The following is a 17,436-nucleotide window of genomic DNA, read 5'->3' on the forward strand; positions in this document are numbered from 1 at the left end:
ACTGAAGAGCTACTAAACAGAACTGCAAAAAATATTAGTGCAATGAAGTTATGAACCCCGATTTCCTATTGCCTTACTGTGTTGTATAGCAATCAACTAAGTGCATAGAGAATTGGTGTAAAATGTTATGACAACTCAGAAATTTCAGAAGAACAGTAAAGTTCCATATTAAGTCATTTCAACTAAACTGAAATTTCATTCAAAAGTAGCTAACTACAAATACAACACTAAGCATCACTCCTTATATAAAGAGTATGTTTCATTCATGATTTTCTTGTATGAAAAAAACTTAAAGTAAGTTCAGAGTAATGGTACATTAACCCATAATTATCATTGTGTGTATGCATATATATGCGCGTCAGCTGCCTGTGCTCAAAGTCAGCTCTGATGTTGTACAGCTCTCTGGTCTCCTGGTTCAAATGGTTGTGAAGGAAGCATTGCTCAGGAGTGAGCCGGGGCAACCTCAGCAGAGGCTCCCCCACCTCTGCTCAGGAGCTGCCTTTGAGCTCAAGCTCTCACCTTCAGCAGCTGCCTGAGCTGTGCCACAGCCATGCCTGTGCCCAGTCACAGACCCACTGATCCAGATCTCAACCCACCGACTGGATTTCCAGGCTTCAGCTCTGGTAGTCTGGACTCCTGGCTCCACTTGGCTGTGGTTCCTGGTGCTCCTCTGCTCTGCAACACTACTGCGGGACTGCCCCCAGCAGCCTTGCTGTCCCTCTCAGCTACCAGCTCACCTCCCCTTACCAAGCAGCCTGCCCTTGCTGCTCCCCAACAACCACACTGTTTAGTGTGAATGGCATCAAGTTCCCAAGGGCTACTTCGATGCAAATAAAACAAAATAAAAGCAGCAGTTTTGTAGTTAAAGAGTTCTGCTTAGGGAAGACACTGTTTGAACTCAGAGTCTATACACTTATTTCTCAAGCATCTGAGAAAAAAAAAAAAAAAGGCCCAAGAAAGTCCGTATTAGGAAACCTGTTCATTTTGAGTGTATTGCATAGCTTTATTCAGGGTTTCATTAGCTGCTACAAAAACCTAAGTTCATTTAGACTGTATTCAGATGTACTCCTTCTTGCATGACTTGAATTCGTTAGGATATGATTTCTACATTTTCCCTTATTTTAGTTGGCTACTTGGTTTGTCCGTAAAGCAAGCAGTAATATCTTGATTGGTATCTGATATCTCTCTTTCGAATGAATGGAACTAATTTCTCCCTTTAAGCCTAGTTTCAGGTCATGTCTCACGCCTCAATATTAGATCTTTAGGTTGCCTTCAGCTACAGCTTCTGTTCACCAACCCTCATATTTATTTCTCCTTAGATTTATACTGATATTACTCTCATGGTTCCCTTCAGATTAAGGCACTAAGTATCTTACGATTAGCGTAACACAAATATTTTAATATATTAAATAACCTGTAAGCCCTAATTATGTGCTGAGAAGACATTGTGTTAAGGCCTCGTATGAACAGAACAAAACATCTGTACCACAAGAACTTTTCATGGTCTCAGATCTTACATTTGCCAAAGAATACATGTAGAAAGACGACAAGGGTTTTTGTTCCTGAAACCACAAAACCTGTACTAGTTATAGTCCACATCTAGCAAAGTAGATCAAACTAAAGTTTAGCAGACGTGAAGCGCTGTTTGCGGGAACATCTCAGACTGACAAAGCGGGTCACAGGATAAATGACCTGTGGAAGAGCTTTTCCACAGAATGATACTACTCACGAACCCAAAGAACCAAAAACTTACTCTTGAACTTGTATGCTGTATTTACCTCTCTGGGAAATGTATTTCTGTAAAAAAATGATGTTCATGATACATACACAGAGAACTTAAGTCCTGAAGCACTGTCCCATCATACTGTCTTTTAGAACAATTCTAAAAGAACATTTGATTCACCAAAAATTTAAAGAGATACCTATATAATTTGTCTTAAAATTTTACATCTCAATCCAAAAGCCATAGGCTTTGTCTTCACTGATGAAAAAAACACTCACTCCACACGCTCTCTGATATCTAGTGGGCAATAGTTAACTTTCTTTGAAATAAAGGCAGACAATGCAGCTGAGCGTTTAAAATGAGGTGGCAAAATAGTACTATGCCCCCAGAATACACTCGACCTCGTTTTGCTTACTGGGCAATGAAATTAGGACCCTGCTATCAGTGCTCTAAACAAACCTTATTTCTATGTCAGTTATTAATACACAGAGACTTCATGAAGTTAGTGAACAAGCAAAGAGAAGGTATTTGACTTCGCTGCAAGTTAAGTTAAGAAGCAGAACACCTGCCTCACTGTAAGTATTCTAGCTACCTTATTTAGGCATTAAATTGTATGAACATATTTTTGTGTTTTCCAAGTATTTTTTAAAATACTCTACAACCCAGTGAAGGACAATTTGTTCTTTTGTAATACCTCAAGAAAATTTCAGGTATGTACCTGTAGCAGAGCTAATGCATATGTGTCGAAATTAAATGCAAACATTTACTTAAAGCTTTGAGAGTTAAAACATATCCATTCAATATTTTATACTGTAACGGCTTTATTTTAGTGAATGCAAAATTTAACAAAATATTATCATCTTAAGCTTGAGGGGTTTTCTGTGCCTGTTCAAGTAGAAAGATAAATGCCTCCCCTGGAGCTGCAAAAGCATTTCTGAAGAGAAACGTAGATAAGATGCTTGTTGTTTGTCAGGCTTTGACTGTTGTTCTTCCTTACAGAGAATATAGGTCTAGAGTCTTGTAGCAAAGTTTTAAAACCCAACCCACTGAGTAATCTCTTTTCCAGAGTATCTACTCTATATTTTTCTTGGGAAATCAAGACTTGTCAATATGCAATGATTTAAAGATTTTCCTCCTAAAATGAAAGCATTTTTACTCAGCTGTGCAAGTAAAAGTAAGCCTTGATGTCTACACAGAGATTTGAAATGCACAGCAGGTATTCCAAAATGGGAAAATCTGAAGGGATTGAGAGTGGGGAAAGGAGACAATACAATAACATCACCAGTGAGAAAAAGGACAACTGACAGACAGTTATACCTCCAGCGAATACCAGAAGTCAAAACAGGTAGGGAGAAACTTCAGCAGTATTCATTCATTGCAGCATCAGATCCTTCCTTTTTCAACAATCCCTCATTTTAAAAGGTATATACTATGCGTACTTTTAAATGTACTTTCCACAACACCACCCCAAAACAGGAACAAAATCTATAATCAAATACCAAGCAAGTAAAATAGCACAGTCTAATTTTACAGGATTTTTCTAAAATATTGTATGCATATTAATAGTTCAAGAAAGGAATCCATACTTTCTTTAAGTATAAGATACTTTCTTGCATTAAGGCTACAAAGTGACCCATTTACATTTAAAATGCATCTACAAGATCTGAGGAGCTGGTAAGATAAGTATAAAGCAAGATGAGAAGTAGTCTAAGACTATGCAAAAAATATGTTTCTACTACGTTCAGCATATTAGCAAGCTCTTCTTAAACTGGGCATCTGAGAAACTCCTTCAACTGTACGGCCTTTCATTCTGAAGTATGCAAATATAAGTGGTATATAAGAGTCATTGCCTTTACACTGACCTACAAATTAATCATTTCATCTTTCTGCAAGGTTTTCTTCTTTCCTTTTTAACTGAGCAGTTAGTTAAATTGCCTGGGAAAGAATCTGAACTCTCAGTGACCTTTGTTATCCAAACAAATCCTCAGTAGTTTGGAGCAAAGTAACTATTCAAACCCTGAACCCAGTATGAAAAGCAAAGAGAGCTCTACCAACTCCACTTTACTCACGAAGCATGCTGTGATAAAGTCTGGTTAATGTGAATTTATCAATGTATTTTTAAAGTGCAGTAAACTTACAGTGATCTCATTCAACTCACTTCGGAAAAGCAGCCACAGGAAACTGAAGAGAAATAGCAGCATCTCTTCCATCAACTTAATTAGTAATAGGGTAGTGCGTCTACAGCGGAATTTCTTCAGCTAGCATCTCCCCGTTTTGCAAATTTCCTTATAAAAGGAAAGGAAAAAACCTACAATGCCTGTCACACTACAACAAAAAAAGACGACTGCTAGCACTCAAATAATTGTTTATCAAAGGCTATTTAATCAATTTAATTGCCAGTACAAAAAAAAAAATCTTGCCGGATTTCCATTATTTATTATATGTGTAGTTACTCACTAAAGTACTTGGAAAGATTTACTTCCAAGTGGTCACCTACTTAGATCAAGCGCTAAATCACTGACTCTGTGATGGTGTTTGTTTAGGTGGCAGCAGTTTAGCTGGCCGAGCCTCAATGGCCCCTTACTGAGATCTCTGTGTGTGTGGCCCATTTTGCACTGCAGCTGGCTTGACACACAAGTCCCACTGTATACCAAACCCATTGTTATTTTAATAGGGCTCTCAGTCTACTTTGCCCTCACCACCCTAAAAACAGTTCCTAAGGGCAGAGTGTTGAATGCCGTATGGCAAAGCCAGCTGTCATAAGGAAGATAAATCACAAAACCAATGAAACATTTTTAAAGTGTGATTTTTTTTTTTTAGACTCACCTGCATCAGGATGAGATGTAGCTAGAACAGATATTTCCAAAACTTTGAGACAACAATATACCTTCTTTGATCACCATTTCAAAAGACTAAGTATTAAAATTCTTATGGCTTTCCATTGTTAAATTATGATTCTTACTCAGATACTTTTAAAAGAACACACTACTATGACACTGCAAAACAAACATCTATAGTGGACAGATATTTCTTTTAAATCAGGTGTGAACTATTTGCAATCTGGGGAAGTTTTCCATTCAGTCAAATAAACATCAGGACACAAGTTGCCCCATTCACTATAGAAATCTAACAGCTTCAATGGTTTGGAGATATAGCTTTAGCATCATCCAATCTGAACAGTGCTAGAGTAGTCACAGCATTTATTTTAAGCCTTTAGCTTCCGTAGTAGACATCAGTTAGTGAGGAACCTTCCTCTCCATCAATTTAAACAGGTGAATTAGATTGTCAGCTCTAGTCTTCTGAGTGACATGCACACAGATGCTGTAAATGACTCTCCTGATCCCTATTTATGCCAATAGCAAAAGCTATACAAAAACTGTCACAGGGATTTCACATTTGAATGCAGCTTGCCCTCTTAGACCTCTTAAATTGCCTCAGGTGTCCAAAGCATTAAAGGTAGGGCCCTGGCTAACAAGGCTAACTCTAGCTTTAGTGATCTAGCACAAAAGCAGCAAAAGTAATTTCTGACAACCACAGACTAGTTTTTAGCCTTTAAACTTACTTACTTCCATAAGCAAATAGAGAACAAATATTCTTCCCTATCAGCTAGGAAAGGAAAACCAAATTGATTCTAAGGGACCTGTTTTTAAGTTTACCTCACCAAGATGTTTACAAGGCTAGCTTTTATTGCTATAGTGTGGAATCACCTGTCAGATTTACCACTGCCAAACATCCCACCCAGACAAGGGCAGAGGGAGCAACCCTTGAACACACAGCCTGCAGCACTGAAAGAGGAAGGATGAACCTGCTTTCATGAGGCAACTTGCAGAAATTACATCCTCCAACCTATTGCCCTTCAACCACCAATTTGGGGGGTTTATGATGTGCTTATTACTTCCTTGGTCAAGACACTACTTCCTTGGTCTGACAAGGGTCAGAGCCCTTGGTCATGGGCTCTGAGGGAGCTCATGTCAGTGGTAATCTGGGCAGGCAATCACAGTTTTTTGGGATGGAAATCACCTAATAGGTCATCCAGTGTACCATACTGCCAAATAGGATAGTTACTTATAGTGTATTTTCCATTCTTTTGTCCAAACTGGTTCCAAGTAACTGAAGCAATGGGACTGCTACCATATCCTTTGGCAAACACTTCAACAGTAAAACAGATTTCAACATTAGAAAATATTTCCTAATAATATGCCTATATTTTCCTTTGCTTAGCATCACTCCATTATTCTTATTTGCACTCCTGCAGACCACCCAGTACAGTTTTGGCATATAATTATATTTTAGGGAAGCAGATAAGTAAACTTTCTTTAGCAAGTTGCTATCAAAGAAAGTAAAAAAAAAAAATCATTTCAGCTCATCAACTTTAGTACAGTAATGGAAAATAAATTCCATTACCTTACACATTATCATTAAATGACTTCTCAGTCACTAGTCCAAAATCACCAATAGAAATTCTCTGTCAAGACACTAGAAAACAAATATGCAAGCATACAATAAAAAAAACACACACACACACAAACACTCAGAAGACCCTGGAAACAATTAGAGTATTTCAAAACTGTGTTCACTAATTTCCTGAAAATATTGTATATATTTGAATATTGGCAGTTACCAAACTGAAAAATATCCCCATCAACAGGAAGTCAAATGATAGTGGTGACATAGCTAACTTTACTTCACAGCAGTTGACAATTATTAAATTACTAATCCATAACACTGCAAGTGTAGCATTTTTATGCTTCAAATTTTAACACTAAATTCTTACGCAGTAGGAAATCATGATAAATTTACCACCTAACATATGAAAGCTTTTGTTATTTATGCTAGAATAGAAACTTAGAGTAACCTAATTTATAATGTGAAGGACACTAACCACCTACAGAGTGTATTTCACATGCGTAGATATTTAGAAAACAGGGATCAACAGATCCACCAAGATGGTACAGCACTGTAGCAGTATGCTTCTCCCAGTAGCATATAGTACATAAAAGTTGTAATTTTATTGCCATTATTACGCTAAGTTTCTCAGACTCTCACTTTGTGAATTGAAGTAACAAAAATTAACAAACTCTTTACCGTCATTAACTACTGGCAATTAAATAGTTTCTTTATGTATTTTTAAACTATTATCTAAAAATAAGCATCATAGGATGTTCTCAATAGCAAGATAGAGTAAGAAGCAGTTTGTCCTATGGTAACTGTAAATTCTTCGAGGTGCTTTTAATACGCTCATTCCAGTTGACATATACACACTAGATCTTTTGTGATAAGCTATACCTCACAGGTATACCTTTTTGGCCAGCAATTATTTACATAGTGTGTACATATCATTTGTAAAGAGGAGACCAGGACATACTGCTTGTCAGTAAGAGAGACAGGACATAACTCACAAGAAACAGTGATACATTCAGAAGAACACAGGTAAGTGATTTTGTTGGAACTCTATAATTCACTTTTGGTGGAAATTAGAGGTTTATCTGGACCGGATGGAAAACTGTGCTAAAGCACTGCACTGGAAATTACTGACCAAGGGGATGGGCAGAGGCGACTGTGCTACCCACAGTTAAATCAACACTCACACTCTAAGTAGGTTTCATTAATGCTAATTAAGACAAATTTGTGCATACAACCACATATTACTTTTAACAAAAGGTTAGGTTCCACCGTTCCCAAGAGTGCATGAAATCAAATCTTACGTACCTACATACTCATTGGATGAACAAAATGTCCATTTGCAGTACTGAATAGCTGCATGACTAGATATCCACTTCATAGCTCAAAGTGCACCAATCCATTTCAGAAGGTTTTTTTTTAACCGTTAACCATGTTATTTAAGACAAACCAAAACATTCAACATTCGAACTCCCAATCAACCACATCTTTGTGTCTTCTCTTCCATAATCTCTCCCTTTGTTATATGTCAAAGGGTAAAAACTATATCGGTTTAAGAATAGCAATCTTCTAATTGTTCCCGATATTTTAATAGTCTTCTCTCACAGCAATGACTGATGACATAACAAGGTAGAAGAGGAGAAGCAGGGAATTTACAAGCATGATATGCATTATTGCCAAATGTGAAACCAATTGCTTCCCTTTCCTTTATACCACATTTTTTAAAATAAGACCATGAAGACTCACACATCTCCTTCTATCTGACTGTAAGTAGTACATCTAACAAAAGAACTGCAGTGTATTTTGAACAGTCAAAAAAGCATTTTTCCCAAGGCTGGAAATAATATTAGGTTTAAATTTGTGCATATACTTGTTTACTGAAATAGAGAAAAAACATTCATATTGACTAAACAAAAGATGTAAAGATAAATATCTATTTAGGATAATAAGTACTAGTAAGGGATACACATGACTTCAATTGAGTGCTTAAGCTGCAGAACAGTCTGTCTAGGTTTCCTCTGCAGTAAATGAAGAAAAAAGTGCATTCAGTTGAATTTCAGCCCTCTGAATGTTCAGAGCTTAGGAGTATTAGCTTCCTTTTGCCAAAAGATATACAGCATGCGTACTTTCACAGAGACTTTGCAAAAGTTTGAAACACATTCTATCATATACCTGAAAGCTATTTGTAATTCTGATAAAGGCTTTGACCATTTTATTTGTAGGCATTAATTCAGTACCGGGAGAGGAAGGAAAGGTGTGTTTTCACCCAAGAAAAGTCATCTTTCCTAAAAGCACTCTTTTGACATCCAATGTGGAAAACGTGCCTAGCGATTAGGACATTTTGTTTTTTAAACTACTTTGGCCAGATTATAATTTCCCCAAATTGACATAAAGATGCTTTCATAAGAATTAAGTTTCTGGTAAGTCTTAATTGATGGAAACATATATTAGGTGGGGCCACATATATGAAGATATTTTCCCTTAATAAAATATAGTATGCATTTCATCTGTCTGGTATTTAGAATATATTATGTGCTACACAGACAAGAAAACCAGGATTGTTAGAATTACTGTTCATATTTTAAGTAAAATTTGGTCCTAACCTTGTAATACTGCTGTAATATAGCACTTTGACCGTGACCCATTTTGAACAGGACTCAGCCCCGTGTGCTCACAAGCGCAGAGCAGCAAGCATAGAGCCCAAGAGGCCCTGGGGAAATGCACAGAAAAATTGACAATGCAGCCTGGAAGACTCATATCACCTAACATTTGGCGCTTCAGTTGAGAGCCAAGTTGTCCTGCAGTTTCCTGTATGGTGCAAGGAAAAAGACATGCCTGTACTGAAGTATCGTTTTAAAAAGCCTAATTCAGGTCCACTGAATCTCCTTCTCCACTGACTGAAGGGAAGCAAACTCTTAACATAAGCATCTAAGTGAACCACCTCAAATTATGTAACACAAGCATTGTTTTAAGTAATTTTTCCTCATCCTTTCTAAAAAGATACATATGCATAAAAAAATATACATACATGTACTTTCATTTCAATATCCACACATATATTGCATTCTTTGTCTATTTCCAGTTTAGAGAAAAAACATTTCACCTTTCACTTCTACAGAAGTATACCAGAGAATTTTTTTTTTTGTTTTGGTTTGCTTTTTGTTTTAAGTCAGCTACCTCTGTTAGGTAGGTGAAACTCTCCTTGTTTTCCCCAAAATAATAGGGGGGAGCAAAGCTTACTTCAACAATGGTTTGAAGCAGCAAACTTCAACAGGTAGTGCAACCATAAGACACCTTTGACTGCCTCTGGGCACAGCTCCATGCTAGACTTTTTTTTTTTATACATTCCTACTCTCCTTTGTCTGCAATCTCTTGTTTCCATTATCTCTCCACAATTTACTTCCCCTCAATAGTGCCAATGCAACTGACTGCAAAACTGTGCCCTGAACTAGAGCTGTGCAAAGATTCAGCCAAAAGAGCTATTACTTTTTAAACCCAAATTATTTCATTGAATGTGGCTGAGAGGTCAGTCACCCAACAGCTGTCCTAGCATAACTGAAGCAGTGACAAACCTTGGCACAGGCATATCTTTAATTTTGGGAGAAGAAAGAGTAGGAACAAGCAGGATTTCCTTAAACTAGCTTCCCCTCCTAAAAAGTTGTAACACTAAACCACAAACTGTGGCAACGAAAGGTGTCTACAGACACGAACTACTACCTTCCCTCTGGCTTTAAAAGATGCTCCTCTCCTTTGCAGCCAAGGAACCAACATAGAACCACATTCCCAGTCACAAATTAATGCTGTTTCAAGCATGACACCTTTTTAGCGTTAGCTTTCAAATTAAATTAACAGAAAAACAGATTTTAGAAATTTGTTTTGGCATTGGAAAGTAACTTCTAAATTTCTTTTTTAGATGAATAGGGAGAAAGGAAAAAGAAGAAGCAAGCAAATCAAAAACATATCCATTGATGGTGAGGGTTAGAAAAGGGAAAAATACATCTCAATTTTGGAGTTAAAAACATAAAAGTTACAGCTTATGGAACATTCCAGTTAAACACTAAAACGCAACTCCAACATCTAGGCATACCTTGCTTACAGAAAAAAGAAGCCAAAACTTATTTAACTTATGGAAGTAATACTTCTATTCAGTGTCATTTAAGAAGGTAACAAAAACAGTTCTGTTGCTTTCAGGTTTTGTCAGGAAACCCATAAACTTGTTTTTACTTTGGCCCATACTGGAGTTCATAATACTCATTTAACCTGAAAGGCATATCCCATGTCTATTTGATTTTGGAGAACCTCATAAAATATAGAAGCATACCTAGAAGGTCATTCTTACACTTAAAGTTTAGCACTCAAATTTAGCATTTAACTATACTTACAGAAACATCTTTCATATTTTTTTCATAGGAAAAATGACACTCTGTGCTTTCTTCACCTCTTGAAATAGCAAAATTATATTTGCCAGCTGATTCTTCTCCAAGTATCAGTGCTTTCTTCAGCTCTTCAACGTACTTTTCTCTATCCATTTCCATGTCAGCAGCTTCCCTAGAAATTTCAGCTTCAGACACTATAAGAAAAAAATTGAGAAATACTCACATTCATGTGTGTACATATACACATTACACACACACTTCAAGGGATAGACTAAAGAAGACTTATTTCCTTGACATATCTGTGCACCAGACACTACCGGAGACACCGCAGGAACACAGATTTTCATAAGGGTCAAGTTCTGTGCCCCTTTTCTGAAAAGGCTTTATTACTACCACCCCACAATTCTGCTTGCCTGACGTTATTCTGTAACACTAACCTTACAACACAAAAAGAGGACTGTTTTAACCAACGATCTGTTGTCCCCTCTGTTTTCTTTGAAACGGAGTAATCTAAACCTAGGAGACAGCAGACGTGCAACTCTCCTCACATATTCCCGACTCACTTCTCTAATCTCTTAACTTGCAATCTTAAAGCAAAATAAGATTATCAAGTCAAAAACAAAGGGCATACCTAGAGACATATGAACCTATGTTTTACTGTTTAAAATTCAAAGCCCACTAAATGGGGGATGTGTCCAATTCACATGAGATCAGGTCTATTAAGAAACTCTTATTCCATTCCAAAGGAATGGAATATAAATGACACAACTGGGAGTGCCAAGTCTCTTGCACAGGCAGATTTAAACAGAGACTCTAAATAAGGTCATGTAGCATGTGTGTAACACAATCCAGGATTTAATATATAGCCTACCAGTACAGTGTTTTAAATTCTCTACTTGGTTCACAAAAGTATTTCCTTTTCTAGTTATGTGACTAATCTTCTGAGGAAGATTTCTCTAGATTGTCACTTATCCCTGTTTGATAGTAGACATTTCTAGCATTTTTCTGAAGATGTGCCCAGCACCCGAGAAAGCAAAACGTGGAAAACAAAATTAGTTTGTGATAGCCTGGAAAGGGGCGTGAGGGAGAGTGGAGAATAGAAATCTTTCACACAACTACTAATCGACCCTTTAAAAAAAAAAAAAAAAGGCCACCTCGAAAAACTATAATTAAGTATATTTCTTTAGACAAGTGTCTTGCTTTGAAGATTGTTTCATACCGAGACACAAACCCGCACATGTATTGTGTTTGTACTGATGGAACTAGAACAGCATTTCAAGCAGACAAGCTTGTTTAAATTGCCTCTCTTTTCCTATCCTTTCCCTTGACAAAGTAGCTAACTTGATATTGCAAAGGAGGCAGTATCACATCAATCCATCACACAAAAATACAACAGTGGGGTAAGTGGATAATTATTTGCTACAAATAGTTCTCCTCAAACACTTCAAGACTTCTGAAATAATTCTTCCTCTTCAGTAAGTTCTACTTACCATCATGGATTCACAGACCAGTGGAGGCTGGAAGGGACCTCTGAATATCACCTTGTCCAATCCTCTGCTCAAAGCAGGGCCAGTGAGAGCAGATTGCTCAGGGCACTGTCCAGTGGAGTTTTGAATATCTCCAAGGATGGAGATTCTACAACCTCCCTAAGCAACCTGTTCCACTGTTCAATCACCCGTACCGTGGAAAGGTTTCTTCTTAGACTTAAATGGTCTTCTCTATTTCAATTTGTGCCCTTTGCCTCTTGACCTTTCACTGGATACCACTGAGAAAAGCTTGGCTCCAAATTCCCTCCCATCAAGTATTCATACACAATTCATGAGATCCCTTCCTGAGCCTTCTCTTCTCCAGGCTGAACAGCCTCAGCTCTCTTAGCCTCTTCTCATATAAGAGGCACTCCAGTCCCTTAATCATCTTAGCAGCCCTTTGCTGGATTTGCTCCAGTATGTCCATGTCTCCTGTTCCAGGGAACCCAGAACTGGATATAGCACTCTAGATGAGGCCTCACCAGGGCTAAGTAGAGGGGGAGGATCACTTCTCTCAACCTGCTGGTTACACTCTGCTTAACATAGCCCAGGATGCTGTTGGCTGCCTTTGCCGCAACAGCACACTGATGTCTCATGCTCAAGCTGGTGTCCACCAGAACCCACAGGTCCTTCTCTGCCAAGCTGCATCCCACAGCATCAGCCACCAGCCTGTACTGGTGACTACAGTTAATCCTCCCCAGGTGCAGGACTTCACACTTCCCTTTGCTGAACTTCATGGGATGCCTGTCAGCTCATCTCTCCAGCCTGTCAAGGTCCCTCTTAATGACACCACAACGATCTGGTGCATTTGCCATTTCTTCCAACTTTGTATCTTCTGCAAACTTGCTGAGGGTGCACTCTGTCATCGTCCAAGTCATTAAGGAAGAGATTAAACGTTATCAGCCCCAGTATCAACTTCAGGGGACCCATTAGTGAACAGCCTCCAGCTGGGCTTCATGCTCCTGATCACAACTGTTTCAGCCCAGAAGTTCAGCCAGGTTTCAACCCACTGCACTCTCCACTTAATTAGTCAGTACTTTATCAGATTGCCTGTAAGGATGTTACAGGAGACAGTACTGAAAGCCTTGCTAAAGTCAAAATAAACAACATCCATTGCTATCTCATCATCTACCTAGTTTGCCATTTCATCATAGGCAGCTATCAGGTTGGTCAGGCCTGATTTTTACTTCATAAACCCATGCTGACTACCTCCAATCACCTTCTTGTCCTTAACAAATCTAGAAATGGCTTTATGGAGGATTATTGCTCCATCACATACCCCAAGATCAAGGCAAGACCTCTAGTTACCCAGATCTTCCTCCTTGCCCTTCCTGAAGGTAGGGGAGATTTACTTTTTTCCAGTCCTCAGAAACCTTCCCTGATCACCATAACCTTTCAAATACAATCAAGAGTAGCCTCACAACGACATCAGCCAGCTTCCACTATTATTGTGTGGATTATCCCATTAGGTCCCAGTGACTTGCTTATTATGTCTGGTTTCTGCTAAGTGTTGTCTAACTTGACCCTTCTCCAAGGGATCAGTCTTTGTTGCTCCAGACTTTCCCATTGGTCTCAGGGGCTAGGATTTCTGAAAAATCAGTAAAAACTGAGGTGAAGGCGGCACTGAGTACGTCAGCCTTTTCCATGTCCTTCGTCACCAGGTCCCCTACCCCATTCAGCAGTGGGCCCACATTCACTTGTGTTCCTTTTGCTGCTGATATACCTGTACGAGTCCTTCTTGTTGCCTTTCACATCCCTTGCCAGATCCATCTCCAGATGGACTTTGGCTTTCCTAACCCTATTCCATGCATGCTTAAACAGCATGCTTATATTCCTCCTGGGCCACCTGTCCCAGCTTCCACCTCTTGTATGCACCCTTTTTACATCAGGGTTTAGCCAAGAGCTCCTTGCTCATCCATGCAAGCCTCCTGCCACCTGTGCAGGATTTCCTGTTCATTGAAAAGGGCCATTTTTGAGCATGGAGCAGGTGATCTGTGGGAGGGGAGGGGAGGGCAGGAAGGAAGAAAAACAAAACAACAGCAAAAATCAACCAACTCTCCTGGGCCCCTCTTCCATCCACAGCCATACCCCATGCGATCTTTTCTAGCAGATCCTAATGGGATAAAATGTGATCTCCTGAAGTCTAGGGTTGTGATTCTGTTTATTACCCTCCTCTCAGGATCCTGAGCTCAAATATCTCATGGTCACATCCTGAACCAATTCTTCCTGGTTTGTCAGTATCTGCTTCTGTAGTTTTGTTCCCCCCACACACTTCAGTAAAATTTGGAAAATATGTAAAACTTCATTGATCTTCAGCTTTAGTGATCTTAGATTTATTTATTTATTTTTAAATCAGGTCACAATGCATCAGGATTATCAGCTAGAGGTCATCCATTCACAAATACATTGACTATTTCTGCACACAACAACGTAATTACTACCTTACTAATTACTTAAGTGATTACCATATATCTGCAAAATCTGACAAGGCAGGTCAATCACTAATGCCCCGCTCTTATTTTGTTTGGGAGAAAAAGGAGATGCAGGTGACAAGAGTGCACAGATGTTACCACGACAGGCAAAGAGAAACAGCTGGCACAAGGACAAACCACCACCTCTGTAGAAAATCTGAACATGCTCATACACTCAGTTAAAAAGATAGATTTTAGTGTCAGAATCATACTAACTACCCGTTAGCACAAGGCATTTTTTCCTAGATAGTTTCAAATATTTAAGGCTAGAAACCAGAGCCAGAAACCAAGTGGATGCAAGGAAATTGGACTGCTTTGGAGTTGTTCATGATAAAAAATACAAATAGGGATGAAGTTAGGCTAAATTAATACAAGCTGGTCAGTTTTTGTCATGTAAATATGTAAAGTATCAGACCCATGACAGTTTGAAGTCTTTAACAAAGCTCCCCTCCTTCTTTAATTGGACAACGCTTAAAACTGAGAATTCTCAGTCTCCCCCAGCCCCTAAAAAACACACTACACCACAAGAGGAAATTTATCACACAGACTAGCTTAACATTATAGTAAAGATTAAGGTTTGAACACAGCAGGTATTCAGTAGATATATAGAGCATTACAGAAATGTCTATACATTTAACGTATGTTCCACAGTACCCCTGTATGTTACAATAAACTAGAAATAAAATAATTTTATATTTCTGAATTGAAAAAAGGCTTCTGTCCTTAGATTAAGCTGCATTATTTACAGAAGAAAAAAGGAACAGGTTGGGGAAAAGAGGTCAGAGGAAAAATAAAGCGTATTATAGCTGTATATCCTATAGATTTATAAACCCTATATATGTCATTTCCTTTAAAGACATCCTGAAATGGAAACTGTATCCTGCCGTCTATTAGAGGAGGTGCTTTAGACAATCATACATAAATGTTTTTGTATGTCCCAATACTGGTGAGCTACGATATACCTAAAAACTCTATGAGATGGCTAATAAACTAAAGATTCAAATCATTTAGATTTTAGTATTACCATTTTGAAAACATTATTTTACTTGTTTTACCACTACATTTCAAGTTATTTCTTCAACCCAACAAGATAAATGGAAACAAAACAAAAAAGCAAGCAGCAGCCCTCCTCAGTAAGTTAGGTTTTAAAAGATCTTTATGCAAGGGGATACATTTTAGAGAAGAAGAAAGTTGATAAAAGAGCACTTCTTTCACTACATGGACTTTTTTTTTTTTTTGAATATGTGAAACCCTCTTCTATTATGTGAAGGGAGAGAGGCTACATTTATTGCCAGCTGGTACATGTTCTGCAAACAAGACTTTAAGCGCAAAGCCCCAATATAAATACTCAACTACAATGCTGCACCATAGCCTCCTTCCTTACGCACCCAACGTATCTGCAGCTGGCAAATGGGAACACAGGCAAGAGAGAGAGAATCACAGAATCGTTTAGGTTGGAAGGGACCTCTGGAGATCATCTAGTCCAACCTCCCTGTTCAAGCAGGGACCTCTAGAGCAGATTGCCCAGGATCACATCCAGACGGGTTTTGAATATCTCCAGGGAAGGAGACTCCACTACCTCTCTGGGCAACCTGTTCCAATGCTCTGTCACCCTCACAGGAAAGAAGTTTTTTCTCAGGTTCAGATGGAACTTCCTGTGGTTCAGTTTCTGCCCGTTGCCTCTTGTCCTGTTGCTGGGCACCACGGAGAAGAGGCTGGCCTCATCCTCTTGACACTCCCCCTTCAGATACTTGTACACGTTGATGAGATCCCCTCTCAGTCTTCTCTTCTCCAGGCTGAACAGGCCCAGCTCTTGCAGTCTTTCTTCATAGGAGAGGTGCTCCAGCCCTCTAATCATCTTGGTAGCCCTCCGCTGGACTCCCTCCAGGAGTGCCATGTCTCTCTTGTCCTGGGGAGCCCAGAACTGGACACAGTACTCCAGGTGAGGCCTCACCAGGGCTGAGGAGAGGGGCAGGATCACCTCCCTCCACCTGCTGGCAACACTCTGCCTAATGCACCCCAGGAGACCCTTGGCCTTCTTGGCCACAAGGGCACACTGCTGGCTCATGTTTAACTTGTTCTCCACCAGCACTCCCAGGTCCTTCTCTGCAGAGCTACTTTCCAGCAGGTCAACCCCAGCCTGTACTGCTGCATGGGGTTATTTCTCCCTAGGTGCAGGACCTTGCACTTGCCTTTGTTGAACGTCAGGAGGTTCCTCTCTGCCCACCTCTCCAGCCTGTCCAGGTCCCTCTGAATAGCAGCACAGTCTTCTGCTGTGTCAGCCACTCCTCCCAGTTTAGTATCATCAGCAAACTTGCTGAGGGTGCACTCTGTGCCAGGTCATTGATGAATCCATTGAACAAGACTGGACCCAGGACTGACCCCTGGGGGACACCACTAGCTCCAGGCCTCCAACTTGACTCTGCGCCATTCACCACAACCCTCTGAGCTCGGCCATCCAGCCAGTTTTCAAGCCACCTCACCATACACTCATCCAACCCACACTTCCTGAGCTTACCTAGGAGGATGTGAAGGCAGACAGGGTCAAAAGCCTTGCTGAAGTCCAGGGAGACAACATCCACTGCTCTCCCCTCATCTACCCAGCCAGTCATCCCATCAGAGAAGGCTATCAGATTGGTCAAGCATGATTTCCCTTTGGTGAATCCATGCTGACTACTCCGGATCACCTTCTTGTCCTCCACATGCTTAGTGAGGACCTCCAGGAGGAGCTGTTCCATCACCTTTCCAGGGATGGAGGGGAGGCTGACAGGCCTGGAGTTTCCTGGCTCCTCCTCCTTGCCCTTTTGGAAGACTGGGGTGACACTGGCTTTCTTCCAGTCCTCAGGCACCTCTCCTGATCTCCAGGACCTTTCCAAGATGATGGAGAGTGGCCTAGCAATAACATCCGCCATCTCCCTCAGCACTCGTGGGTGCATCCC

General features: G+C 39.7%; 1 protein-coding gene across 9 annotated transcripts in view; it reads right to left on the minus strand.

The window, feature by feature from the left end:
- LOC138064030 (DNA repair protein XRCC4-like) overlaps positions 1 to 17,436 on the minus strand; it is a 198,755-nt gene that overhangs the window by 156,692 nt on the left and 24,627 nt on the right. For all 9 annotated transcript variants that reach the window (XR_011137241.1, XM_068924649.1, XM_068924650.1 and 6 more), the window contains one exon: positions 10,507 to 10,694. Coding sequence is in view for 8 of the 9 variants with exons in the window: in XM_068924649.1 (XP_068780750.1) it covers positions 10,507 to 10,694 (188 nt within the window). In the remaining variant the exon portion in view is untranslated. The remainder of the gene's footprint in view (positions 1 to 10,506; positions 10,695 to 17,436) is intronic.

The sequence above is a fragment of the Struthio camelus genome, chromosome W (genome assembly GCF_040807025.1).
Source record: "Struthio camelus isolate bStrCam1 chromosome W, bStrCam1.hap1, whole genome shotgun sequence".
Classification (NCBI taxonomy): Eukaryota; Metazoa; Chordata; class Aves; order Struthioniformes; family Struthionidae; genus Struthio; species Struthio camelus.